The sequence below is a fragment of the Harpia harpyja genome, chromosome 1, assembly GCF_026419915.1.
Source record: "Harpia harpyja isolate bHarHar1 chromosome 1, bHarHar1 primary haplotype, whole genome shotgun sequence".
Lineage (NCBI taxonomy): Eukaryota > Metazoa > Chordata > Aves > Accipitriformes > Accipitridae > Harpia > Harpia harpyja.
Window position 1 is genome coordinate 73,253,200 of NC_068940.1, and position 27,158 is coordinate 73,280,357.

At 39.6% G+C, this 27,158-nt stretch overlaps 1 protein-coding gene across 2 annotated transcripts; it reads right to left on the reverse strand.

Moving 5' to 3' along the window:
* Window positions 1-599: 599 nt before the first annotated feature.
* Window positions 600-26,572, reverse strand: KLHL7 (kelch like family member 7). Of its 2 annotated transcripts, XM_052800154.1 has the most exons (12): window positions 26,269-26,374; window positions 24,299-24,413; window positions 21,375-21,477; window positions 20,379-20,472; window positions 19,066-19,190; window positions 17,064-17,239; window positions 14,213-14,387; window positions 12,617-12,759; window positions 7,083-7,323; window positions 3,926-4,127; window positions 3,543-3,640; window positions 600-1,877 (listed from the first exon to the last, which is right to left on the reverse strand). In XM_052800154.1, the coding sequence occupies exons 2-12, from the start codon at window positions 24,314-24,316 to the stop codon at window positions 1,594-1,596; spliced, it is 1,659 nt and encodes a 552-aa protein (XP_052656114.1). In that variant the 5' UTR covers window positions 24,317-24,413; window positions 26,269-26,374; the 3' UTR covers window positions 600-1,593. The 2 variants fall into 2 exon arrangements, with proteins under 2 accessions (XP_052656114.1, XP_052656109.1); XM_052800149.1 differs by lacking the exon at window positions 24,299-24,413 and having other exon boundaries at window positions 26,269-26,572.
* Between the last annotated feature and the right edge of the window lie 586 nt (window positions 26,573-27,158).

Consider the following 27,158-nt stretch of genomic DNA (forward strand, 5'->3'; position numbering starts at 1 on the left):
TTGTTTCACAGCTCAGGAAAAGGGAAAGGCAAGTGGGAACAGAAAAAAAAAAGTTCCATAGTATTCACGTACTACTGAATAAAGAACTGAGTTGCCAGAACCACTATTAAGCCTGTGACTGCATCTACTACTTTCTGTACATGCGGAGTTGTTAGAATGAGGAAGAAGACCAGGAGGAAGTCTACAGAGAAGCACTGACTTTGAAAACTGGAATTTATACTACTTAGGAGAACTTAGAGGGATCTTCAGAAATAAAACAGACTAAAAATCCACACCACCAGCGATGCATAAGGTACAGGTAGGCAAGCACCAACTTTAAGTCAACTCAATAGTCTCTTAGAAACAGATCTGAAAAAATTAGCAAGTTAGAAGAGAGGTGACAAAATTAGGATGAAGATACTAATAAACTAGCATGGGAGCAGGACAGATGTACAGACATTTCTTGTACAGTTCTCTGGAAGTTGGAAGATGTACACGGGATTGACACCAATAGCTTGACAAGCTGAACTTCTACACTGGAAGAAATTTACTATCATATTGGCTGGAAACATTTACAGAGCTATATGCTTATAAACCAGAGATTAATAACCATGTGCAACTTTAGAAGACTTCTATAAAGTATCTTTAATGACTTGGTTCATGCCATCTTAAAAACAGTCATTTTCAAGAAGAAAATCAATACATTTGTTGTATTGACTTTGCTTTCCCATTCCTAGTCCCATCTTTGCTAATGGTTTGGCATCCACAGTACGTACAGTCTGATGCCTGGGAAGATATATTGAAAATTAATCCCAAGTTTCCAACTTGCTAATTATAGTGCACAATTATTGTGGACTTCCCCCACCATCCCCCTACCTCAGTATAATAAAAAAAATGAAAGTCTTTCTCTGAAAGCTCCCCAAAACACCAAAGATGTCATTAGCAAAGTGTTTCTCTAGTCTATATATATGGCCTGTCTAACTTTAAAAATTGGTACACAGTCATGCAAGTGATGGAAGAAAGTCACTGGAAGAGGGCAGCTATCACGATCTAGAGAACTGTATAACCTGTCCCCATTCACCATGGGAATCTTTACTATACTGCTGTCCTTGGTCTTTCCTGAGGAAAAATCTTCATTGCATCCTAGTAAGATTTCTGCAGGTAAGTATAAATGAGAAAAATTTTTGCTCATATTTCTCATGACCCAAGCTGCATTTACTCACCTTTATTAAATGAAGAATCTCTGCAACTGAGCTTGGTAAAGTGTCATTTAACCAGAAATCTTATCTTCATCAAATGCTTTGAGTTCTAAATAATTGGATTTGGTCTATTTTTGACAAGGCCACACACAGAGTCCTTTTAAAGGAAGATGCCATATGATCTCGGCTAGGTAAATGGATTCTCAAAACACATCCCCATCTCTTAAAACAGAAAAGAAAATGGGCGTGACAAAAATCCGTGTTGTACAATATGCTGTATATACAAATTCAAAGACTGCATCTCAGGTTTTCCTATTACTCAGTTTAACAAGATTCAGTAAAACATGGAAGCAAAGCACCGATAGCCATCTTTCCCCAAGTCCTTGAAGAATGTCTCAGCATCTCCTACAGGTCTTCAGGTCTCTAAAGTTTCTTCATTTGCCCCACAAGTGTCTACAACACAGATTAAACAACTTGTCACTGGGAAAGCACGGACTTTGGAGTTGGCTATCCACTTGTCTGTTTCAGTATTATATTCAAGAATGTGCCCTAATCGACCAACACCCTGAAAACCAGCCAGGACATAGACTATAGATCCCACAGCAGCACACTTCACTGTTACACCTTTCCATGGCATTGGAGACACCATCTTCCATTCATTCATCTTGATATCGTAATATTCTACATTATCAAGGCCACCTACAAAGCAATGAGATAGATAACTGCTTATTACATTATACCGTATGGACTGAACTAGAGCATACAAATGCTTCATTAAACAGTCTTTATTTTCAAGGTTTAGATTAAACCACAAATCCTAGAGTAAAATAAAAAATGTGAAAAAAAGCCACAGGTTTCTAATTTAGTAGTTTACCCTTTTATAAATACAGAAACAGAGAAAAGTAAAAAAGGAGACTGAAAGTGAGATGTGTTGTAACAAATTTCACATTATATGCTTTCTAGAGATTCCAGCGTGTTACTTCATGAACAGAAGAACTAATAATGCCAAATTTCTCATGGATTTGTGGCTAGTGACTAAACTCAGGAATCCATGAAACTTGCCTATAGTGAGGACATTTTATTCTAGGGGTGTCACCAGTACCTTTACCTAAATTGGTCATTTACTGATAGAGGGTGTCTCTCTTCATTATGATATTAAAATCATTGAAGTTTAAAAGCCTAAGTCCCTTTGAAAAGGGCCAAGGGAATCGAAAGTTATTAGAGAAGAATAGATTTTGTGACTAAGATTTGCTTCTTTAGGAAACAGGCTACTAATTACGCTTCACAATATCTACAAACATCCTGTTATCCCTATTTAACAATTTTAATAGGAGTCACACAGTTTTCACTTCCAGTCCTGAATTATTAGATCCGAGAGATTAAGAAACCTTATATAATGTTAAGAGAGATGAATATTTCACCCCAGACATAACTCTTCCCCATTATATTACAATAAGAACAATTAATCAGTCAGGCTACAGAATATGAACAGTAAAAGAATACTTTAACTTATTGGTTCAATACTACACACTTCTAAAATGAGCAGTGAATACACTAACATTTTGCAAAATGGCAGCCCTGGCTATAACTGATGGATACAATGTTTGTGCAACAAATCCATCTACTGGTATTTTTCCATTAGAAATCAATCATGCTGGAACAGTTTTAGTAGCTAATTAAAATACAAGCTATATTCTAAAATAGCATTAATCTGAAATCATATATTCCAATTACCATAGTGATTAATAAACCACATAGCTGAGAATTTTCTATTTTGAAAAGCACTGTGTAATTAAAATTCAATTCTCCTGGGAAATAAACTATTATTATTCTAGTTTTAAAGACAAGGAGATAGGCAGATCATAAATGACCTGCCCATGATAGTAAGTCATATTTCAAAACTAGGGCACTCAAAAAAGTTCTCACTTTTTCACCACTTTAAAATAGCTGACTTGCTTTAAGTCTTTAGATTGAAGTTCCTAAAATAGTGGGTACACCTTTATCTGTCTCTCAAAAGGATGCCAAAATCTCTCAAAATACATAATGAATAACTAAAAAAAAAAAAAAAAATTCTCTTTTCTCAGATGACTGGTTTAGCCATATTAACTACTGCAGAACTGGGCTACAGTATGGATGCATATCTGAATTTGACAGTACTGTCATTAGTAAAAAAGTCTGAAAAATACAATACAGTGAAGTACAGAGGTGAAAGGAGGAAGGCACAATGATGTGACAACAGGACATGTTTTACGGTATTGCTCAAAGTTTTTCAGCTGAACGGAGTAGAATGAATTCTTTGCAAAAGAAAAAAGGCCCCTGTGAAACCTTGTGTGACCAGCTAGAGAATTAATAGAATTAAAGTACCTAAGCCATTTTGTCCACCCACAGCAAATATTTTGTCCTTTACAAACACTAGCCCATGATTCTTCCTGGCTTCAATCATTGGACACAGCTCAGTCCACCTGGGGAAAAAGAAAACCAAACAAAACAGGAAAACTCACTATTTAGTTCCTAGAAAATAAGTAGAAAATATGTAAATAAAACCTAGCATTAGGAAAATGAAATATGGAAGAAAGCTGCTTAAGAAAAAACTGCCTTTTAAGTAAAACTACAAATAATGGATTTATTACTGCTTAACTCAGGAAAATTCCTTACCACATACAATTCTTCCTATTCATCTACAGTTATTTACAGAGCAAGCAAAGCCACAAGTGACCAAAAATAATTAGAATTGATACAATACTTACGTTTCGGTGGCTGGATCATAAACTTCACAGGAATTTAAAACTCTTCCAGAAACATTGTTTCCCAGGCTTCCTCCACATACATAAATGAGACCATTTGCCTCTACCATTCCATGGCTGCATCGCTGAGTCAGCATGCTGGGCTTTGTGTGCCAGCTTTCTGTTCTCGTGTCATAGCATTCAAATAAATACAGTGCAGAATTTCCTTAAAAAAATAGAAACCCACCAAAGTGGCATTAATTTTTATGGTTGTCTTTCAAGAGAAGAGTCTAACAGTAACTATCAAATTGATGCTTTATTTGTTAGTTGAAAAGGGAAAGCTGCTTTCCCACCTCCAAAAGCAGAACTAACCAACTTGAAACTTGAGACTATTCAGGAAGTACATACTTGTAATTCTTTTGACTCTTTTGTTCCAAAAGATGCGAGTAAGTTTATAAAATTGCTATTTGTGTTTAAAATAAAAAAACAAATTATGAGGGTTTTTTTTTTTATAGGGGAGGAATAAACACTGAACAAAGAGGTATATAAGTTACCGATCATATTGTCATCATCTCATGCTACTCTTACTACTTGGAAGTATATTGAACTTTCAGATGTGAAGATAAAACCAGCTTTGTAAACTTAATACAGGTTCACAAGTCTTTTTCCTCTAAGCAATGTGACTTGCCCAATTCCCAGAATACTTGTTGCCTTTGGAATTAGATAGCTTGATTATGTCATAACATACTCCTGAATTATTAGCAACCACAGGACAGCTACCCCTCACCATTTTACTTTCTTCCTGGGGACTGGCAGATACTTATTTTCTGGAAGTGCAAGGTCTGTATATTCCTCCCTCAAGGGCCAATAAAACTATTACTGATATTAAAAGCAATTTTTCTAATGAAGATAGATGAGAGCTTAAAGACTTGTGCTCAGGTAACTAGCTGAACCATAGCCAAAGCAGAGAAGGCTAGATACAACTTTCTCAGAAAAGAACCAGGATCCTTCTCCCCTTTGTTGCAACAGGTATATTCACCTAGAACAGTTAAAGGTGCCTTTTCTTATGCCTCTTTTTCCTTGGCTTTCTACTTCTAAAAATTAACTGTGTTGCACTAGCAGCACTCACTACCAGCTGGGGATTTGAACCCTCAATACATTTCCAGACCCAAAATACAGGAGCAGACTTCTGTAACCTGTGCATTTGTTTACTCCTACCATGTAATTCTCAGTGTCACGAAGAACTGTATAGAGTGGGGCATATTTTTTCCTTGGTGTAAATAGACATTCTTATTGCTTTGAAGTTGTAGAAATTCTCATCCATGGGAAATACAGCAGAACTGTCTTTAATGTCTTTTTTTAAAAAGGTAAAATCTTCCATTTTCAGTATGCTGTCAGTATAATGTTAAATATTTTTCCTGTACCTAAATATAGTGGAAGAATTTAGTATGTTTAGCTTTCAAACTCTGCTAGCTATTGCAAATAAAACAGTACTCCAATTCAAAAAGGGGAAACGAGCCCCATTATTCTGTAATGGACTGGCACAGTAATTTGTTTTCCAAACTCTTCAATCAATGCAAAAAGCATGCAATCTTTAGATTTCTCTACAGCTAAACACACTGCAGTGTTTTCTCCAATTAACAGTTTCACACAATTGCCTGCTTCAAATTAGAAAATACTAGATTCAGGATAGACAGACTTTTCTAAACAAGCAGTGTTCACTGGATTCCAAAGAAGAAAAAAGTACAGGCAAAGTAAACCCCAATATTAATTTTTAGCTTTTACTATTCTGTCTTGAATAATATTTATGGAAAGCAAAGTGAAACTGTGCAGTATTGTGAAGGTAGGTTTAAAAGAAAACTCCTAAATTAAAATGTCCATTACAGTTGTATTAACTAATTACAATGTATTAGAAAATAAAATATACAACCAAAGTTTGTATCATACTCCCTCATGAACTGACATGTGGGAAACTAGGAAGAGTTACAAGATTTTTTAGTGTTCCAATTTTCACAATGCAGCCTTAGTTAAGCCTATTTCAAGTAATGGGAAAGGTGCTATTTCACATTTACCACACTAGGTGGCGGCTAGAAACTGTCTAATCTGCTGCTACATTAGACCTCTTAAAATTTTATTTTAGAAGTCAGATAACTTTACCTAAATGTCACAACATCCCATTAAGTGACTTATCAATGTTAAGCACCGATTATGACCTTTTTTTCTCTGCTCACCTCCCTCTGCAGCAAGGCAGAACTCAAAAGGATCTACTAGGAAATTTCTCCCCAGCTCTAGGGTTTGGTGTTTGGGGATTTTTTTTTTCCTTTTTTTCTTTTTTTTCCCCAGAACACAGCTTTTTTTAAAGCTCTATATTTTTATGGATATAGCATACCTACATTCCAACTTTTGGTTTGTTTATGATGTATCAGATTTAGACAAGGTAAATTTTACAATGTTGCTGTAACACTGTAAGTCACCCACTAGGTTTATTGGGGAGAAAAAAAACCCAATGGTTTTTTGGTTTTTCTTTTTTTTTACTATGATGAATAATAACATCTAAAGAAAAGTAATATTTGTCCATTTACTGAAGCAAACCAACAGAATAACAAACTAACAAAAGATAACTTCTGTCATTTGACAGAAAAATTGGACAAATTCCTTTACAGGGCCAGGTATGATTTTACCACCAAAAGCAGTAGTTTCAAAAGCTTTTTTCCCACCCTTCCTCCCAGCCCCCTTTTAAAAAAACTCATTAGGCCCAACATATGTTGTATACAAGAAATGCCATTGTCAAAATGCAGCTATTCTGGCCATGCATTGCAGAGAATTTTAAACCACACAAGTTCTGTGGATTTATAGAAGTTAGCTAAGAGCAAAGTGGGACTCCCAAAATATATTTGCTTGTCCCTAGTTAACTCTTAAGAGTTGCAGTGTACTTTATGTTCTAGTTAATGTCAATATTAATCATTTCAATCCACTCAATCATTTTAAAAAACACAACAGAAAGAGGTTGTTGGATCATGGGGAGGATAAAATCCTAAATATTGGAAAATAAACTCATTAGGCTAACATGGCAACGTGCAGTTTCTTTTCAACAGTCATGCAAAAACCAGAAAAATTTCCAGGTATCTTTCTTTGTGCTTTTTTTTTTTTTGGTTTGGTTTAAAGATTTTTAGTGTCTTACCCACTTCTGAACCACCAGATGTATAAATTTTGCCCTCAGCAGCACAGGCTGCAAGGCTATCTCGAGGTGTTGGAGGTCCTAGCTTGGAATACCAGCTATCCTTCACCACATTGTAGCAGTCCATTCGCTTTATAGGGAAGAGCTGGGAACCACCCAAAATATAAACTACGTTGTCCCAGAAGACACAAGCTGCATCCCTGCGCTTTTCAAAGGGACATCGGATGTCTGTCCAGCTGTAATCCTGCATTACAAAGAACAGGTAATGTCTAATAGATTATAACACTTACCTGCACAGCGAGTGTTTTTCAAACAGAGCTTTTCATAGAGACTTAGATACGGTCAGTTTTAAAGTTCCTTTTCAAAACAAACATGAATACTGTTTTATTGAAGAATACTCCTCAGGTGTACTCTTGAAAAAATTCTCTTAGACACAGACATAGTTAGCTGCAATGAACCATGACATTATGAATTTCTATTTCCTCATTCCCTGTGTGCACCCAGTACAGATTCCCTGAAAAACAGATTTATTTTTTTTCCAACAGAATTGACCTCCTGCTGCTGTCATGTCAGAAACAATGCATGTGATCAATAAAGTAGGATTGCATTTTCTTTTATAGGAATGGAAAAAGACATCTTACATATAGTAACAGATTCTTTCTAAAAAAAAAAGAAAATACAGAATGTATCAAACAAAGGCGATGGAAAAAGGAGAAGATAATATCCAAATTGACAAGCAACTCGGTTAAAAAGCTCTGATACATACTTTATTACCATGACAACTAGAAGCTTATTTACAGAATTTACAAAACACAAATGATCTATAGCTATCCACAGTTGATAGCATGAGAAATAGAGTAATGCTCCATCACAAATACTGGCAGTCATGTTGCCTAGAAACTGATTTTGCATGGATTGGCAAAACCAGCGAGTATCAAATATGGGCAGTAACACTACCCAAAGCCTTAAGAACACCAAACTCAGCAACTGATGGCAGACCAGGATAGCATACAGCACAAGAAACACTTCTTGAGTAATAGCATCTCACATATTCCATGAGCACACCTTGTATCCTATACTGAACAGGAAAGTACGGGACCTTAACTGTTATCTGTGCCACCTCAGGATGGTCTAGCTCAACCTGCTGAATGACCTTCACTGTAATGGTTCACACAAGACGTTACATCATTACATTTTCTTAGCAAGGACATACTTCAAACACCTTGGTCAATGCGGAAGAACAGCGACTCCTACATGGGGGTTCAAAGAAAGAGAGGCAGAGCATGTTATAGTCCAAAACATCTTACAATCTTTTCTTGTAGCATCCCCCATATCAAGAAGAGCTGGCAGGTGCATGTGGCCCTTTATGGTGAGAAACAGGTCCTGGGGCATCCTAGAAAGGAAAGCCATACTACAGCATGGCAAAATAAATAGCTGCATAAATCTTAAGAAAATGTTTTAGTGCATTGTGCAAGATCAACATATTTTCAAGCTCAGACTTCTGGCACTTTTACAAAAAATCCTGTTGTTTTTCTTCACTGTTACGAAGGGCTGTGATCTGACCCACTTTTATGGCTTCAGTTCATAGCTACCATTTCATCCACACCTTTATCAAATGAAAAGCCATAACCTGAGCATACTCAGCAGTATTCTTTTTCAGCAGGAGGCAATTTAGGTCATTCTCTTGTAATGCTCTTCAGTGCTAGTCTGCACCACATAGAATTGATTTCAATTTACGCATTTTACACATTTAAGAATTATGCAGTAGAGTTGCTTTATGCCACAGTCAAGATCCACACAGCCCTGGGCAGTGGCAAGCCTCATTTTTGAGGGGCTGAGTAGGGAAAGAAAGACCAAGATAGGTATATGGTGACACTTTCCCTGCTGATCTTTGTTTTCAACAAATTGTGATGCAGGACACCAGATGCAGAAGCTGTATCTTTGTATTTAGTAGTTTTTGAAAGGCTTTTTTCTTTCATGAATTTATTTAATCACTTACTAAAACTATCTGAACTAGCAGCCACAAGACCCTGTGACAGGAATGGCACATGTAATTATGGGCCACGTGAGAAGTACCTCCTTTTGTTTAAGACTTTTCACTCATTTTCAGTTGATACCTCCTCTTCCAAGTTTGTCAGGGAAAACAGCAGACATGCCTAATATGGACAACCTCCCCACTAATAGCTTATTGGCTACAGCTCCATCTCCTCATAAAAGGCATGCTGGTTCCCTTAATCATCAAGAAATAGTGATGCCAGGCACCTGTTACTTTTTACTTGGCATTATTGGATTTTGCACTGTTAAAAATTTAAAACTGCCAGCTATTTCTGGTCACTACAGACAGCAATTTCAAAAGAATAAACATATCGCTGCCTCAAAAAATCCCATAAAGTCATGTATACATTTTTAGCAAGAATTCATAAAATGAAACAAAAAGTATTTTATTCCTGACTTGGGAGGGGGGGGGGGGGGAAAGCTTTTTTTAAATATTCTGTGGAAAATTCAACAGGAAAATGCTTCCCACCACTGTTAATAGGACATCTAGGATTTCTAGTAGTGTTCTGAAAACAAACTTTTCTACTCAAAATAGTGCCAGATTGCTCCACAAGTTTGATGCCTGTCTGCATCTGTCCTGTTGCATCATTTTGCTCTCTTCATGAAGTACGTGCATCGATAGAAATATCAGTTACAATGCAACAAAGACAACAAATACAGACTTAAGCTAATACTGCTAACAGTCTCAACATACAACACACAGTATCCAATCCATTCTTATTTAAAGAACCCTTTTTGACAACAAGGAAATGAAGATCAACATAATTTTGCATGCGAGGCAATCAGTGAAAATTAAAATTTTTTGCACTGGTTTTAGTGTTAGAATTATTGAAATTTATATCACAACTGAGAAAATATTTTCAGCAGAAATGTAACCTTTGTTTTGAACTGTTTCTTTAGCTGACATAAGAATTTAATTAAATTACTGAATTTAATTAAAATCAAAAGCAAAGGTCTAGGTCACTATTCAATCAGTTCAACAGACAACAAACAAAATTTCAATTCTTTCCCAAGGTCCTAACCTTGCAAAAGTACATACACAACCTTAAATCTCTGCTCTGTGACTCTCCCATCATCATTTGATGAGACTAATTAAAATGAGTTAAATGTGATATAGTCTTTGCAGCATTGGAGCCTTACATCCCACACCTATTTTGCATGCACACGATGCTAATACAACAGGGGTTCTGGATCCTTCGTTTGTTGCATTTAAGAAGCTACTGTCACAGTTAATTAAAGATCAAAGTCAGATACTCAGGCAAAACATCCAGAAAAGGACCTTTAAATAGCTTAGAGTTGGAAATGACGTAAAGTAAAAGCTATTCAACGAGACATGACAAGCTAGCTAAGAAGAATACCCAAGAAAGCATATAAGCACTAGGAAAACATTCAAGGAGGACATGCTTGTTAGAATCAAGATCTCCAATTACCCACTTTTTTCCTGCCCCTTCCCTGTGCCCCACCCCTCCCCCCATTAATCCACATGCAAGGCCATAAAGCTTGATTAAGAGGCAGTTCTGCAAGATTTCTTCCAAACTTAATTCTTTTTTGGTGTTACGCCTGGACAAATAGTCTATGAAAAAAATGAGCTATTTTATCCTATGCTTTATGTAGGCTTATATAGATATGACTTTTTGTCCACAAAACAGATTTCTTTGTAATATTATAGTTTAGGTCTGACTGAAGATCACCTAACTACATAAATTTATTTTTAGTTTTAAGTCTTTGCCTGTTGCTCCCACTCAGCATGCACTGAGATCATTATTTTTCAAACAAGATTAATGTTTCAGAAAATACATGGTGACAACTGGGGGGGGTGGTGTTATATTAGTTTATAAAGAGTGATGAAGCAACAACCCCCATCTTTTGAGTTCTGACCACCATTGACATTAGGCACTTACAGAATTCAACCTATCAGTTAGGTTGGTAAAGAGATCACATGCACGCTATGCTGATAATACCATTGCCAATTAAGGACTGGGACAGTAGGTCTCAGAGGTACTTTAGATCCTGCCCCAAATCAGCTTTGTTCCAACATAAGTAACTGGAGATTAAGGGAAAGAAACTTTGATCTGATTTCCTTCAAATAAAAGAAAGGTCAGAGCACATTGGGTGAATTACAACTTGTTAAAATGCCAAAACCAAATAACTGTTTGAAAAGGAAGAATGCCCTGATCAAAGGCTTCCCCAACTCAGACCTTGGAAAGGAAAGAATTATCTGCTCTGTTCCCTTCATCTCCTCACCCCCAGTTGGAGTACCGCTTTCTTACTTGAGTATGTGTACGAAGGAAAAAGGTGGTCACTATTCAGGAATTTGGAATCACCAATAAAAATACATATTAAATGTCTCTCAAACTAAGTCAGCAAAGCTGATAGGTTTTTCTCCAGACTTGAGTGGTGCTCAAAGAAAGTAGCTTCAATTTTATCTTACATAAGGGAATGTGAGTGATGAGTTCAAAACACATCCCAAGGGCTCATTCATTCTGAATTAGATTTGACAGAGCTCGCATTGACTATAAAGTTCACACAGATAACACACAAAACTGTTTGAAATTATAACAAGCATTTAATATGCTGAGTTAGAACAACCAGAATTTCTGCAACAAAATATTACATGTATGTGATCTCATAACTTAGAGAGCCCTGATGTTTATTTACGTAGCAACTTTTTTTTGTATTACTGCATGTGCTTGCCTAGTAAAACAGAGTATAGATAATCCTTTTGCATGCAGCTGATGTTTCTAGACCATCTAGTCTGCGTAGCTGAAATATACACCATTCCTGTGGCTTGATTTTATTCAGGAAACATGGAAACAAACTTCAGGCAAAGCTTGCTTGCTCTAAATTGGCCATCTCTAAGTTTTTTGTTGTAGAAACTCACTCTTTTCCACTTACAGAATACTTGGCTCCCAATTCTTCTCCTTACATACTCTTAAGAACTAACAAAATTGTGAACCATCAGAATTTCGAAGTGGTTACGTATTTATAATAAATGCACTGAAAAACCATCTTGTACTCTAAAACTGGGTTCTACACTAACATACAAGCCAATAATTTAATATGTGCTAAAAGAGATTGTTTTGAGTTATTCTCTGAACATATACATGCATGCACATGCATACAGACTTTCATATATTCCTAACCGTTTGCTTGATTTTTTGGTGACCTTTTATTTAGTTCCAGCTGTGGGATGCACATACCAATCAATTCTCAACTCAGATGGATTTATCAGAACTCCGTATCTAATATTGCCAATAAACAAACATGTAATCATTCTATTAAAAATCAAGTATTACATCTAGGTACATAGATTTGGAAATACCTAATTAACCATAGTCTTCCAACTGCATACCCAAGAGGCAGGGAATACATCCTTCCTAATACCGTTTTGTAGATCATTATGTCTTAGTTAATATCATCAGCAAATAAAACAAGTAAGATTACAAACAGTGAATCTTAATGCATTCTGAGGTAACGATTACCTTTGGATTAAAATATCTGCAGGACTGGGGCTGTGAGCCTCCAAACAGAGCAATGCGATAATCATGTTTTTTTCTTCTTGGCCGCGTACCTTCCACTAACTCTTCTCTGTCTTCTGGGGAAAGCAGATGGTATCGCATCCCACCTGGAAGGACGACAACAATTGTTGCAGATCCAGTGTAGCTCATACATGGAAAGGGAGGCTTCAGAGGCAGGGATAGGGAGGAGTGGGAAGGGAGGGAAAATGGGAAAATCAAGTTTCTACATTACACCTATACAGCTTTGATTTAAAAGGGAAGAATGCACAGCAGCACATGAGGATGGGAGCATACATCCAGATTTACACCCTATTTCAAATTGCCTACTCTATGTGAAAACGGCACATGGTTACAGACTCACAAGATATATCAATTGATCGATCGGCTCATTTAGCCAATATTAACAAGCAACTAATTTTGTTGCATTGAAATGGGCAAAGGAAGCAAACCCAAAGAAAAGGAACAGCAGAACTGGGAGCCTAAAGAGGACAACACTAACATTAAAAGAAGGGACTTGAATGCAATGAAGAGTCAACCATGCCTGCCTCCTCACCACCCCAATTTCTGATTAATAAGGAAGGCATCTCTAGCACATTGTACCTCATGAAAACCCATCACTTTTGTTCTTAGCTTGACAGTGCAAAGTATGTTACAATTGGCGTAAGAAAATAAGCATTCTCCTAACAAACATTCCAAAGAATGCAAAAATATTAGTGACATTACAATCCACTAAAACCAGACAAAAAAAAAAATCCTTATTTCTTAAACAATGCACTCAACTCCATGTGATACAAGAAGTAGGACTGAGATGTCAATGGTCAGCAAATACTTACCAACGTATAGGTTAATTTGAATCTTGTTCATTGAGACTGAAGGAAAACAGTCATGTACCATTTTTTAGATCTACACTAAAATGAAGCCAACTAGTTAACTGCTACTGAAATTAAAAAAATTTCTTTCCAGAATATTTATCAACATCTAGGCTTTTCTTTCTTACATAACAATTTCACAAGTGGTGTCTAAAAACAAGAGAGAAGCTTGTTCCCTATCTCATCTGCACCTTCAGAATGCAACTGTCTGTAGGCTTAATGGTCAGCATATATTAGACAAAAAAAATAGCGCAACATATGCTTAATATTCTAATTTGCTTAGGGAAGCTTTATAATATTGAAAATTTTGACATAAAATATTTCTTTTGTTAATTCACATATGAACATGAACAACACTGAAGTTACTAGCCAGTCCCAAAGGCACACTAACACTTCCAATTACCCTAACAACTCATTGACAAAATCTCCATTCCATTACTTGTCATGGAGTTTGTGTCATTTGCTAGGAGAAAAGAAATAAAAGTCACACTGTTACACAAGATGGGTTTTATTTATGTGATAATCTGCTAATCCAACTTCAACTAAACACAGCATCCTAGAGGGAACAGTCAGATGAATTTAATGTGAAATCATTGTCAGAGCACTTTAAAGCAAACAATTTTCAAAAATTCCACAGCGTTTTTTTTTAATTATACAGAAGATTAAAAATTTCAGCTAGAGGTCAACTTACTGATCACCATTTTAAGGCATTCTGGATTATCCTGAATAAGTGGTTCAGCCTGAACTGTTTTACTTAAGAAGTTCTTTGATATAAGAGGAAATCGGACTTTAGCAAGAATATCAACCATGTACGGCTGGCGATTTGGCTCATCATACTTCAGCCATCTGACTGCTGCATCATAAACCTTAAACAAGAGAGAAGGAAAGAAAAGGATAAGGTACATCACCACACAGTAAGAAAAATAACTAAACCTTAATGCTCCAAATTAATTCTTCTGCCTGTTGGAGGTTAATTTACAGTAACATTTTAGTATGTAGGGATCTATCACCATCTTCCAAAAAACCCCCAAAAAACCAACAAAAGCCCCCAAAAGACAATGCTCAGATGTGAAGTAAAACAAATGCACAACCACAGAATAAAACCTATCTACAAACTTAAACCCCCCCCCCACTACTTCCGCTATTTAGCTTTTTTCTCCTCCAAATGGGAAGCATGAATCTGCATGAGTCACATTTATGTGAGTAACCCCTGTACCAGCTTAAGTCTAATATGCATAGAGTTCCATGCCATAACACAGGTAATACTTGTCCAGAAATGCTGAAATAGCTTCTACTTGATATAGTCTCCTGAGCTGACAAACTGCTTCTGTTACTAAATCATAGTGCTGGGGATCCAAATATATTGCTATTGTTGTGTCTTAGGGGACCATTTAAATTAAAGTTTTTAGCTGCAGACTACCATAAATTTACCATTCAGAGCGCCTCCTCTCTACCTCCTCTTGACAGGAAAAGATAAAGGGTTTTCTTAGGGGGCAGGGACAACAGAACAGGGAAGGTAACAAAGAAATCTGCTCTATTTATGATTGTCCTCTGGGTCAGGAAGGAATGAAATGAAAATCCAGTATTATCTATGTACTAAGATACTTCCATGCTGCTCTCAGACATAGCAAGCTTATCTACTATGCTGCCACTTCAGAGTCAGCACTAACTTCATTACCAGTGATAGCACAGCCAATACCTACTCCTGTAGCTGAAACTGATCAGTGATCAGTGGTGAGTGACCAAGGTATAATGTGGAAAGACATTTAATGGCAGAATTAGTTATTCAGATGGACTGCTAAACCACCTCAGCTATAATTCTGCAAAATGACCAGGGAGCAAGGGAGAGTAAAGAAATAAAAAATACCTAAGGCTCAATTCCATCAGCTAAGGAAATTCAACAGAATGACTGGGACAGAAACATTGTATCCCTTCATCAACAGAAACATTACTTGCACAAAGGAAAAATAGGACAGCTAGTAATTACAGCTACATTCCTTTTTTTGATAAATGTAAATATGCTTTACACCAATACAAAAGTTAGAGTATAATGTCAACTTTCTAGCAGTAACTCCTGAGAAATAAGATTCCTATAGTATCACTGGCAAACTTCTGTAGTTTCATGCTGCACACTGCCACTTTCCTAAAGGAATTTTAATGATGCCATGCTGCCTACACAAAATTTCTACCACCGCTGCCAAGTTAAAGTGTGCCATCCTACCTTACCAACAAAACTTCAAGAATGTAAATTCCAAAGTGTCATTTTGGCTGCAAGCCAAACACCACTTCCAGCTTTGAGGATGTTACACTGTGAACTGACCTTTTCCCAGCAGGTGGGAAGAATGTTGAACTGTGATGTAACTCATATTTATACTTGTAACTAGACAACGATCATATTCAATCACCTGATACTATCCCCCACTCATTCTTATTTTCATTGAAGCTTTTTACTGCAACAGATACATTGAAGAAAACACATTAATTCTGTGAAAGCTAAACTTCAAAGTCAGGAAAACATCTGCTTCTATCTAAGTGGATACTCATACCACCTTGGCTATGAGATCCCTCTGTTGCACTTCAAAGGTATGAGTCAACTCCTGACGACATACCCAAACAAACTTGTTACCTAGTTCAAGCAGCAGAACAGCATAGCTAGAAAGGCACAACTTCAGTTTGTTTTCGACAGATTTGACTGAGAAGCTACAAGAAGTACCCAGCAGCTACAAGAAGTACCCATACAGCCATCCTGCAATCACCTCTTTGGGCTACAGTGCAGACACCTGTACTCTTCCTATTTTCTTGCAGTAGGAAGAACAAGCTAGCAAACAAGCATTCAGGGCTGTGCTATAAGCTGAATCAACCTTTCCAAATAGGACAACTGTGAATGTGATTTCTACCACAGGTTACAACTTTTAACTGAGTGAAACTCCAGGCTCCTTTCAGCCACCTAAATTGCGTCCACTCCCTAAATAAGGGCTTTCCATCAATCCATCACTCAATGCATCTAGTTTTCAGTGTTTTGTTCACCTTGCTTCCAAATCCCTCAGTTCCCCATGCTTAACTTGGGTATGCATACATTTCCATCAGAAGTAACTTCTCTCTGAAATGGGCTGAGACCATACTCAGGTAGGGACATGCAGTTTGCTTACCACTTTGAAGTAGTTCACCTTCACCAATAGCACATGAACCCCAATCTAGAAGCAACCACTATATATCAAACTTAATTCAGCTCGTGCACTATGGAATCAGAAGCCCTATAGCTACCTCGATAAAGGAAACAGTTTTGCTTACTCCCTTTATGACTTCTTTTTTCCTAGTTTGCTGAAACAACACATACAATAACCACACTTGAAATGTAAATATTCATTAATATTTGGTTTTGACCAAGCTAGGATGCACCTTTCTTTCTACAATTTAGCAAGCACTATGCGCATCATATACTGTAGGAACATCAGAAGTGAGACACTTTAAACCAGCTCTTGATTAAAAAAAAAAGATAGTGAAGTTCAATGCTCTTAGCTGTTATGAAACAGGGATCTCACCTGGTCTTCTGCCCTCACTGTCAATGTATCTTGGTTCAAGAGATGTGTCACACGCTTAACATCAAGCTGAAGAAACTCATCTGTCTTGTAAACTTCAGTGAAATGCTGATGGATAAAGTCATCTGCAGTGGCTTTCAGTTCTGGACAGTCTAGGCATTCTGCTAACACACTTATACCTATGAAGAAAAAATTAAGAAAAAAACCCTTCCAAATTGGAACTGCAATTACCTTTAATATATTAAAATAGAATAAAATTACTGTAATTTCAGTGATACTTGCAACCTCAGTTTATTAGCACGCTTTTTTTTTTTTAAACACATGCTGTCAACTCATCTGCAACGCAAGGCAAACTAAGATAAGCACAAGCTGCTGATCCCTATCCCTACTGAACTAACTGGAGAGTCAGACCTGCACCACTTGCTGTATTAACTCTCTCTCCAGCACTATTTCCTGTTTTTCCCCCTTACGAAGCAGATAACAGTACCGTAACCAGGTCTGAGCCATATCACAATAACAAAGCCTAACCAGAACAGCTTGAGAAACCAGATCCAGGTTTTATGACTTCCCCTGACCTGCTCATGCAGCATCAGTCACCAACTAAGCCCAAATTCCTTCAAGAGTCACAGTGAACTGAGACTTTTCTACACAGGTAGCAGTGTCAGCTGCAGACCAACACAAAAAAGTCAAGCTGATGCTGCTGCAAGGGCAGAAGGTTGGCATAAAGGTATAAATAGCAACTGCTACTGAGAAGCACCAGTTCCAACCTTCCCATTAGAAACCAGGTAAGCACAGAGCTTTTCAGCAGCAACTTTTGCTCATCCTGCTACAGTCTTCCTTCTCCTATGGAGATGGCAAGTGGGGCAGAAGCAACTCATCAACCCATGGGCTGCAACTAGCCTGAGCTGCTCCAAGTAGTAAAATGCACACTAGAAAGATAAAATCCAAGTGTATGACCTCTTGACAAAATTTCAAGAGATTCAAAATAAGCCATGGTTTCTTTCAAATACACTTTTTTTTTTAAAAAAATGAACTGTGGTCTTGCCTATGAGTCTGCACAGAACACATTTCAACTTGTAAACAATGCCTAGAGGAAAAATTGATTCAATCTTTATCTCCCTTTTTGCTGTAAATTAGCAACAAAGTATGCAAGTGTTGGAGACCATAATTAATTTTCTAGTTAACAAAAACCACAGAGAAGGGAATATGCCTCAAAGCAAGCATAAGTCGCATTTTCCTTAGAAGGTAATGTCTTTCTTCCAGCAGCTGTTTCAGAGCCACAGCTGTACTGCACCAAAGTGTCAGTTGAATCATTATAATTCAAATACTCTGCAAAGCATTTCTATTGATACTATGAACATCTATAACATAACTGAGATGTTACTACGAGAATTACATGACAAATGTCAATAAGAAACCCTATAAACAAGTTTATCTTTAATCTCTGATTAAACAAAGTGCACCAAATCTTAAGCGTGAAAAAGCATTTAGTTCTACTTGTTGTTTACCTTTTCTGTAACACCAAGTTCACATTAGGGCTACAGAACATACTAAATATCAAACTTGCCCAGATGACATTCATGGATTTCAGTCAAAATGAAGAGCAACTAAAACCAAAAGTAACCTAAACTTATCCTGTTCATACTTTCAGAAGACATGCTAGTTTTGTAGAAATTACAACTCTGTCAAATTCTGTCTCCAAGTACAGTAACAACAACTGAAAGCTCCACCTTACTAAACAGCTGAGGTTCTCTAACAAACGAGAAACTCCAGGGTGCTGTCAAGCTGGGATGAGACCTAGCACAGTCAGTGGGCCCTGATACTGGCAAGACAACTGCCAGATTATTTTGTCTACAGCAAGGGACAACAGTTCAGGTTCAGAGAAAAATTATTTTTACATGCCTGGATTTAGCCAAATATTACTGTCTGTTAGACAATACTGTCTATTTTTCAGGAACAGCAAAGTTAAAACTAAACAGTAAATATAAGTTTGCATTTCTCTTACCAAGACAATTGGAAGCATCAACTTGTTCTTTTAAAAAGTCCACACACATTTTTTTCACAGGTTCAATTTGATATTGGTTTGCTGCATCTAGTAAAGACTGGACATTATTGCTGTTAACTGAGATTCTGCAAAACAGAAAGTGTAAAATTAGCATCACTAAAATTACCTACTTTGTTGTAGTAAAAAAAAAAACCAGCAACTTACACCAATTCACATAAATAGCAAAATTATTTCCCTGCTATTTACCCAAGAATCTTTCACACGCAGTCTGAAGACACAACCTCCTTTCATGATCTTTCCAAATTGCTTTCACTTGTTCTACATTACTGAGGAAGGGCAAAGAGTAACCAGTCCTGGATTCTGAAGAGCAAGCCTTTAACACAGGCCCTCTGCAGTACCATACTATTGTTTTGACTTGTGTGATTAGCCACTTTCACAAAACAGAAAATGAACAAAACCTTTTTTCTGACAGTCTCCTACTCCCAAACAGGCATCAGCAAAATCTGTCTAAACTCATTGTCGAGACTGCTCTGGCTGATTTGCCTAGAGTGCACGAGCAGAACAAGCAGTCTGGCAGTGTTTCAAGACAAGGTACACAGCCCACAGACAAGGGCTTGGGCACCAGGGGAGGCAACCATATGGCTGGGGTGCTGACACTGACTATCTCTCACCACTGATGGAGTATACAACAAGATTCCTCTCAAAGAAAGGAGAAAGCCTTCCTAAGGGGAGTTAATCCCATTGGTACAAAGATGAAAGGCCTACCATCCATCCATCATGAGAGCTGATTAAGGAGTACTGTTTACAATCCTAGTCATCTGCATAAGCTGTGTTTAAAAAACAAAACAAAAAAAACAAACACACACATAGACAACTTAAGATAGGAGGGAAATGCTGTTCATGGAACAGTTATCCATCCTGCCTGTCCTGAGATGACAGTGTAACTCCTGGAAATGGTTCTGTGTGATAGCTACCATGGCCAGAAAGAGAAACCCTACTGATATCAATAAAGGCCTGAATTTCAGAACAATGGGAAATATAATTTGACTCCAACACTGAAGTCAAAAGCTTGAAGTGCTTTAAATTGCCTTCTGGAGACAACTACCCCTCTCTTTAGTCTGTAGGGCTTCCTACTGATTAAATAAAAAGGAAAAGGGAAGAAGGATAGAAGGTCTAGTCATATCAGGCTTTAAACAAAGTAAAGAATTGTAATGGTTAACAAAACCGATGACTCACAAAAGCAATATTTTAAGATTTTATCATTTACAATTGGCAGGCTTCCTAAAAGTGTCAGCTTTAAATAACAAAACTACCTTGCAGTATAAGCAAACTCCACAAGCTGTTCAATAATGTCAGGTTCTGCGTCTTTTAGCTCCACTTCAAAGGACTTTGATTCAAGCATATTTGCTGCAAATAGATTAAAATACAAACTACATCAATACTCTAGTTATTGTATATTTTGCAAACAGTAGAAAATACAGTGATTATACAAGGTGGGAACCTGCTAAAAACCATACACAGTTGATTGCTGTTTTCCCAGGATTACTAGTGCAAGTCAGGAAAGAAAGGGGGCAGTGGGACAAACAAGGTAACTGGTGTGTGTGCGTGCTCGTATTATGTAAATTATGACAAACTGTATTAAATAGAAAAGGTCATAGATGCTGTTGACTGCAGTGCAGACTGCCAAGTTAGCATTACCGAAAACAGGAAGCACATGCTGCACTGTCAGAAGCTATTTTCACATTCAAGCTGGTAACAATAGAGACAGCTCTGAGCTGCCCCCATCTAGACACAGCACTGTAAGTCTGCCCACAGACAGTTACAAATTGACCACTGGAAGGCACGGTTATTTTACTTCTACTCAACTTTAATGTGTTTTATAGCACAGTAATTTTACAATTCATGGGTAAGGCATACGAAAGTAAGAGAGATACTACATAATTGGATTTGTAAAGATAGTGTAAATGCAAGAATATTTACACTTCTGAAAGCCCATTTTACATGTAGAAGTGCCTAATGGCTGGAAGCAATGGGGGAGACAAATTCTGTCATGGGAGTAAAAACTGCCCATTTTCAGGTTAAGGGAGGGAGACCAACTCTAATACAGAGTATGGGCTCCAATTAATAAGAGAGCTTACATATGAAGTAACACTTGACTTGGTCAAAAGAGAGTTAAAGGGAAAATGAAGGGAAGGGTGAACAGAGATGAATGGAAGAAGGACACGAAATGGTGAAACCTTCACTTATACTTAGCCACAAGTCTAATAGGAGCATCATGAAAGCTTATAATCAATTTTGAAAAGACTTACTAGTAAACATCAAGTTAAAAAAATGACTGGCTGAAGCAAGCACAACACGGTGAGCTGGGATCTTTCTTTCTTGAACCATAAGAATGACATCACATAGAGTTTTCTAAATCAGAGGAAAAAACAAACAAAAAATGCAAAGATCACAATTTTCAAAAATCTTTCAACAATACTTCTTTAAAAACAGGTTAAGGAAATTCATTGCTTTTCTTAATCCACACAACTCAAGAGTATTATGTAATAAAAAGATATTCTGAAAGTCAAAGTTAAGTTCAGTAACCTGGAAAACTAGCAAAGTTCAGATTACCCATGAACTTGTACTTTAAGGATGGTCACAAATAACATATGAACTCTGATTTAAGTTTTTCCTGTGGCATTTACATCAGCCTCCAATAATGTAGGCTCTGCAGCATCTAGCAGGGGCTGCATTTATATTACACTCTTTTCATCCATCAGTGGCTCTCTTCTCTACTCAGCTGTCGATTTTCAAAAAAAGTCACAGGAACCTTGTATCTGAAGGCTGCCATCATATTGCCCAACCAGAGTGAAAGTGATGAACAAGTTCAAAGCATTCAATGGAACATTTTTAAGAAAATGTATCCCAAAAATAACACTTCTATGGAAGGGTTTGACTGGCCACACCTGATGAGCAACTAAATAACTTCCAGAAAAAAAATTATTTCTCATTTGCTTGCTATTTGTAAGCAGTTAGTTTCTCCCCTACACGTGAACTGTCATGCACTAGAAGGAGAAAGGACAGTGACAGAACTTAAAGTTGTTTGGAAACATGAGAGGAGAGGATTAAGGTAAAACCACATAATTTTAATAGATTCTCAAATGGCATCCTTTCTAAGAACATATTGACTGAAATAAATGCACACCATACTACAGTTAATTATAACATCCTCTTTATTAAGAAAGAAAAACTGAGCAGCACTGCTTCCTAAAAACAGGAATTCATTTTCGACTACTACCTTAAGTTCATGGACCTACTTTCAAAACCATCTACCTACACTCATCCCAATACTAACCCCAGAAAAGAGCATTTCTACTGTAGGAAGCATATACTTGCTTAGAACTGTGTGAGAATGTTTTCCACATACAGACAATATTATCTAGGGCACACCTCACAAGGCTGATAATCCATATATGCAGCCTCTTCAAATAAACCTATTTGTTAGTTTCTTGAAGGAAAGGACACTCAGAAGCACACGCTGGACAAAATATAAATAATACATTTTGAAAAAATATTTTAATTAGAAGTTAGATGAGGGAGTGACATACAGCCTTGTTCGTACATCTGTAGCTTTAAACCATTTAGGATTGAAACAACAAAAACCAGAGACCATTTGAGAAAAGTTTCAGAGGAAAACCTTTAAAGCTGAAATTCCTAGCACATCTGGTTCAAAACAAGTGTCGGAAACTAGCAGTACAAGATACCATAAAATCCTGTGGCCAAGCTTTGCTAAGACTTGCAACTGTTGCTTGAACTCCACGCTGCATTTCTAAGATACATTTAGTGCCTCAGCTCAGGATCTGAAGCACCTTGGATATTCTAAGGCCCCTCTGGATGCAGGAAGAAATATTTGTCAACCAAAACAGACCATCATTTTCATTTCTTTCCCTGGGATGTTTCTGGGTGTGACTGTATTGGCTTTGTGTGGCAAGGTTTTGGTAGCGGGGGGGTGGGGGGTGGGGTACGGGAGTGGCTTCTGTGAGAAGCTGCTGGAAGCTTCCCCTGTGTCCAACAGAGCCCATACCAGCCGGCTCTAAGACGGACCCGCTGCCGGCCAAGGCCAAGCCAATCAGCGATAGTGGTAGCACCTCTGTGATAACATTTTTAAGAAGGAAAAAAGTTGTGGAACAGACAGAAACAGCAGCTGGAGAGAGGAGTGAGAACATGTAAGAGAAACAACCCTGTGGACACCAAGGTCAGTGAAGAAGGAGGGGGAGGAGATGCTCCAGGCGCCGGAGCAGAGATTCCCCTGCAGCCCATGGGGAAGACCGTGGTGAGGCATGTTGTCCCCCTGCAGTCCATGGAGGTCCACGGTGGAGCGGACATCCACCTGCAGCCCGTGGAGGACCCCACACCAGACCAGGTGGGTTCCCGAAGGAGGCTGTGACCCCGTGGGAACCCCACACTGGAGCAGGCTCCTGGCAGGACCTACGGACCTGTGGAGAGAGGAGCCCACGCTGGAACAGGTTTTCCGGCAGAACTTGTGACCCTGTGGGGGACCCACGCTGGAGCAGTGTGCTCCTGAAGGATTGCACGCCATGGAAGGGACCCATGCTGGAGCAGTTCGTGAAGAACTGCAGCCCGTGGGAAGGACCCACATTGGAAAAGTTCGTGGAGGACTGTCTCCCATGGGTGGGACCCCACGCTGGAGCAGGGGAAGAGTGTGAGGAGTCCTGCCCCTGAGGAGGATGAAGCAGCAGAGACAACATGTGATGAACTGACCATAAACCCCATTCCCCATCCCCCTGCGCCGCTGGGGGGGGTAGGTAGAGAATCTGGGAGTGAAGTTGTGCCCGGGAAGAAGGGAGGGGTGGAGGGAAGGTGTTCTGAGATGTGGTTTTATTTCTCATTACCCTACTCTGGTTGATTGGTAATAAATTGAGTTAATTTTCCCCAAGCTGAGTCTGTTTTGCCCGTGACAGTAATTGGTGAGTGATCTGTCCTGTCCTTATCTCGACCCACGAGCCCTTTGTTATATTTTCTCTCCCCTGTCCAGCTGAGGAGAGGGGAGTGATAGAACGGCTTTAGTGGGCACCTGGCGTTCAGCCAGGGTCAACCCACCACACTGTTCCATTTCAAATAATGCTCTTCTGAGGATTTCTGTACTTCTTTCCTGAAGGACCCACTGGTGTCACCGAGTCATCTCAATGAGGCAACAGATGACTGGCGTTACATCAATGAAAGGACACACCCAAGCGTGAGCTTGCATTAGGCCACTTCATCTTCCAAACAGGTTCAGCAACACCTTGGCAACTCTGTCCCAGCTTCATTCTCAATTACTTCAGTCTTGGCTGACCTCCACTCAGCTGCAAAGTTGCAACAAAGGATTTATGCACATACTGTCAAATAGCTCTGTAAAACCCGCAAAGACATGGGCCATCTCATGTTGGAGATGAGCAAGAAGTCCTCCATGCACTAAACATAGTTGCCCCCAACATCTTACCAGTACTAAGCGCAGGTGTGTCCGTAGTTTACTCTGAACTCCCATACTCGTGGAGGCTGCCTTTAGATCCCAGCTCACACAAAAAGCAGCCTCTTTAAAATTAGCTGTACTTTCCAATCAGCCCATTTTCCTACAGCATTAAACTAATGCATTTAAATAGCTAGCGCTCCACATGCACACTGCTATTTCCATCACAGGAAATTTTTAACTCATATTTAGGTTTTATAACCACAGCATAGTTCTTGACTTGTCAAAACACAAGAAGAAACAGCTGCCTGTAAGTCCTCTTAAACTTTGGGACAACTCATCAGCTGAACTAGTACATTTTCCTCTGGCTCCTGCTGACTTCCTGATTTTATCCTATATAATCACACCTCCCCCCCCCCCAATAGTTAACCTCCTCTTACAAAGAACTCCCAAAAGAACCATGAGTGTCATGAACTATGCAAGAATTTCTGGAGCCATCAGCACTGGGTGGGGTATGCAAAGCCACCATCTGAGGTCAGATTAGAATTTTCCAGGAAACTCTGACAGCAGGCAAAAATTCAGAGTTGCACCTCCCCGGGCTCAACAGATTTTGAAATTTGAATCAGAATTACACACAAATTTCACAGCACTTAATCCTGATCCTCTCTCTCCCTGTGAAGAGTAATTCCTAACTAGATGCAAGTTGGCACTCTACTATACTGAAAGATGAGGTACTTACGCAGAACAACAATATGGTGCCAGATACTGGAGTAGTGACATGGTAAAGCACTGTGATTTCCCTGTGCTAGGGGCTGTACATACATCTAAGGGAGAGCAATATCTCCTCTATCTACTTACAAAGCATAACAGCATCTTGCATCCCCTTGTCAACAATGACAGAGGTATGAGCTAAACAGTGATGAGCCAACTTAAGAACTCAGCTACACCTTGGAATACGTTTACCCAATTAGAACAGAAACAAAGCCTGCATCAAAAAAGTAGATCATAGGCTTTAAGTCTCAACTGTACTACCTGAAGTCATTGAAACCAATTTGGTTTTTCATACATAGGAGCTTAGTTGCATGGAGTGGTTTATGCAGACAACACAACTGACTGCGTATTACTGAGAGAAGAAGAGGGCTGAAGTGCTAGAGAAAATCAGAATCAGCACTCTGGTATCCCTTGCTAAGCCAGGACCCAGCCTGCTGATGAACACAGCATTAAAAGCTGGACTGAGACTTTGTCAAGACTAACACTGGGAGACAAGCAACTAAACCCTACAAGATATACAACGCACAACAGTGCCAAGTATGAAGCCCCCAAATGTTCTTGAACAGCTGGCTTCAGAGTCAGCTTTAATTCTGGCTCCACATCACTGTTTTTAAATGAACCATACTACCACAATCAAGCCAGCTCCTCCGAGGAGGAGAAAGATTTCTTCATATGCAAGGAGTTACACGGATCATCTTCCTGCTCTCGTACCAGAGGTTTAAGCTTTTTAAAAAAAAAAAAATTTTTAAAAATCAGCATTTCTTTCAGTTTGGACAGCTCAGCTGAAATACACTTGTGTGATTATAATTTTGGTTACCAGTCTTGCTCTATTGGTAAACACAAGAGTCATCTTTAATAGCCACTAGACTCCTGGCTAGGGGGCTGACCAGCCCAAAAGGTCAGAATTTGTACAGACGAGGCCACCAGCCTCCAGGCAGCCCCAGGCCCCGCCGGCCCGGGGGAAGCCGCCGCCACCGTACCTGCTTGCGCATGGTGTTCATCACCCCCATGAAGCTCGCCAGCAGCTTCGCCTCCTCGCGGGCGGCGAGCTTCTTCTCCGTCTTCTTCTTGCTGCTCTTCTCCGACCCGGGGGCGGCCATGCTCCCCGTCCCTCACCGCCGCCGACACCGGCGGCCCGCCACCCCCGCCGGAGCACATGCGCCGCCGGGGCGACGCCCGCCAGCTGCCGGGCGGCGACCAACGGCTCCCGACGCTCGGCACCGGGCGGGCGGGCTGGGCCCACCACGACCGCGCCGCCGACACCGGAGCGACGTTCTCCGCGGCGGAAGCGGGCTTGGGGCGGGGCGGGGCGGGGCGGGGCGAGGCGCACTGACGCCATCGGCCGGCGCGCGGCCCCCACGCGGGATAAACAAAGAGCGGAGGGGCTTGGGGGCGTCACGTGGCGGGCGGCGGGGCGCGCGTGCGCACTGCCGGGGTCGTGGCCGCGGCGGGCGGGATTCTGTGGGGGAGCCCCGAGCCCTGTCAGCGATGGGTGCGCCCCGAGGGACCGGGTCCGGGCACGTCTTTAGAGATCCTGCCGTGTCTTGGCGGGGTGGGTTGGAGCTGCCCTGGCCGAGGGGGCTGGGGGGGGTCTTCGCTGTCCCTGTGCGTGAGCAAGGGGGGAAAAGTCACCACACGCAGGTGGAGGCCCTGTCAGCTCCCGCCTGAAGGACCTCGGCCTCCCTGGACAAGGTGGCAGCGTGTCTCAGGCTCGCGTGGACTGAGAAGGGAAACAAACGCGAGCCAGAGGCAACCGCTTCCCTCTCTTGTGGCTGCACCCCCGCCTCTTCCAGAAATAACGCGTTGGCCCAAATACCTGCTGCTTCGATCCCCGTTTTTTTAACAGGGTTGTGACAGCCAAAGCTGCCTT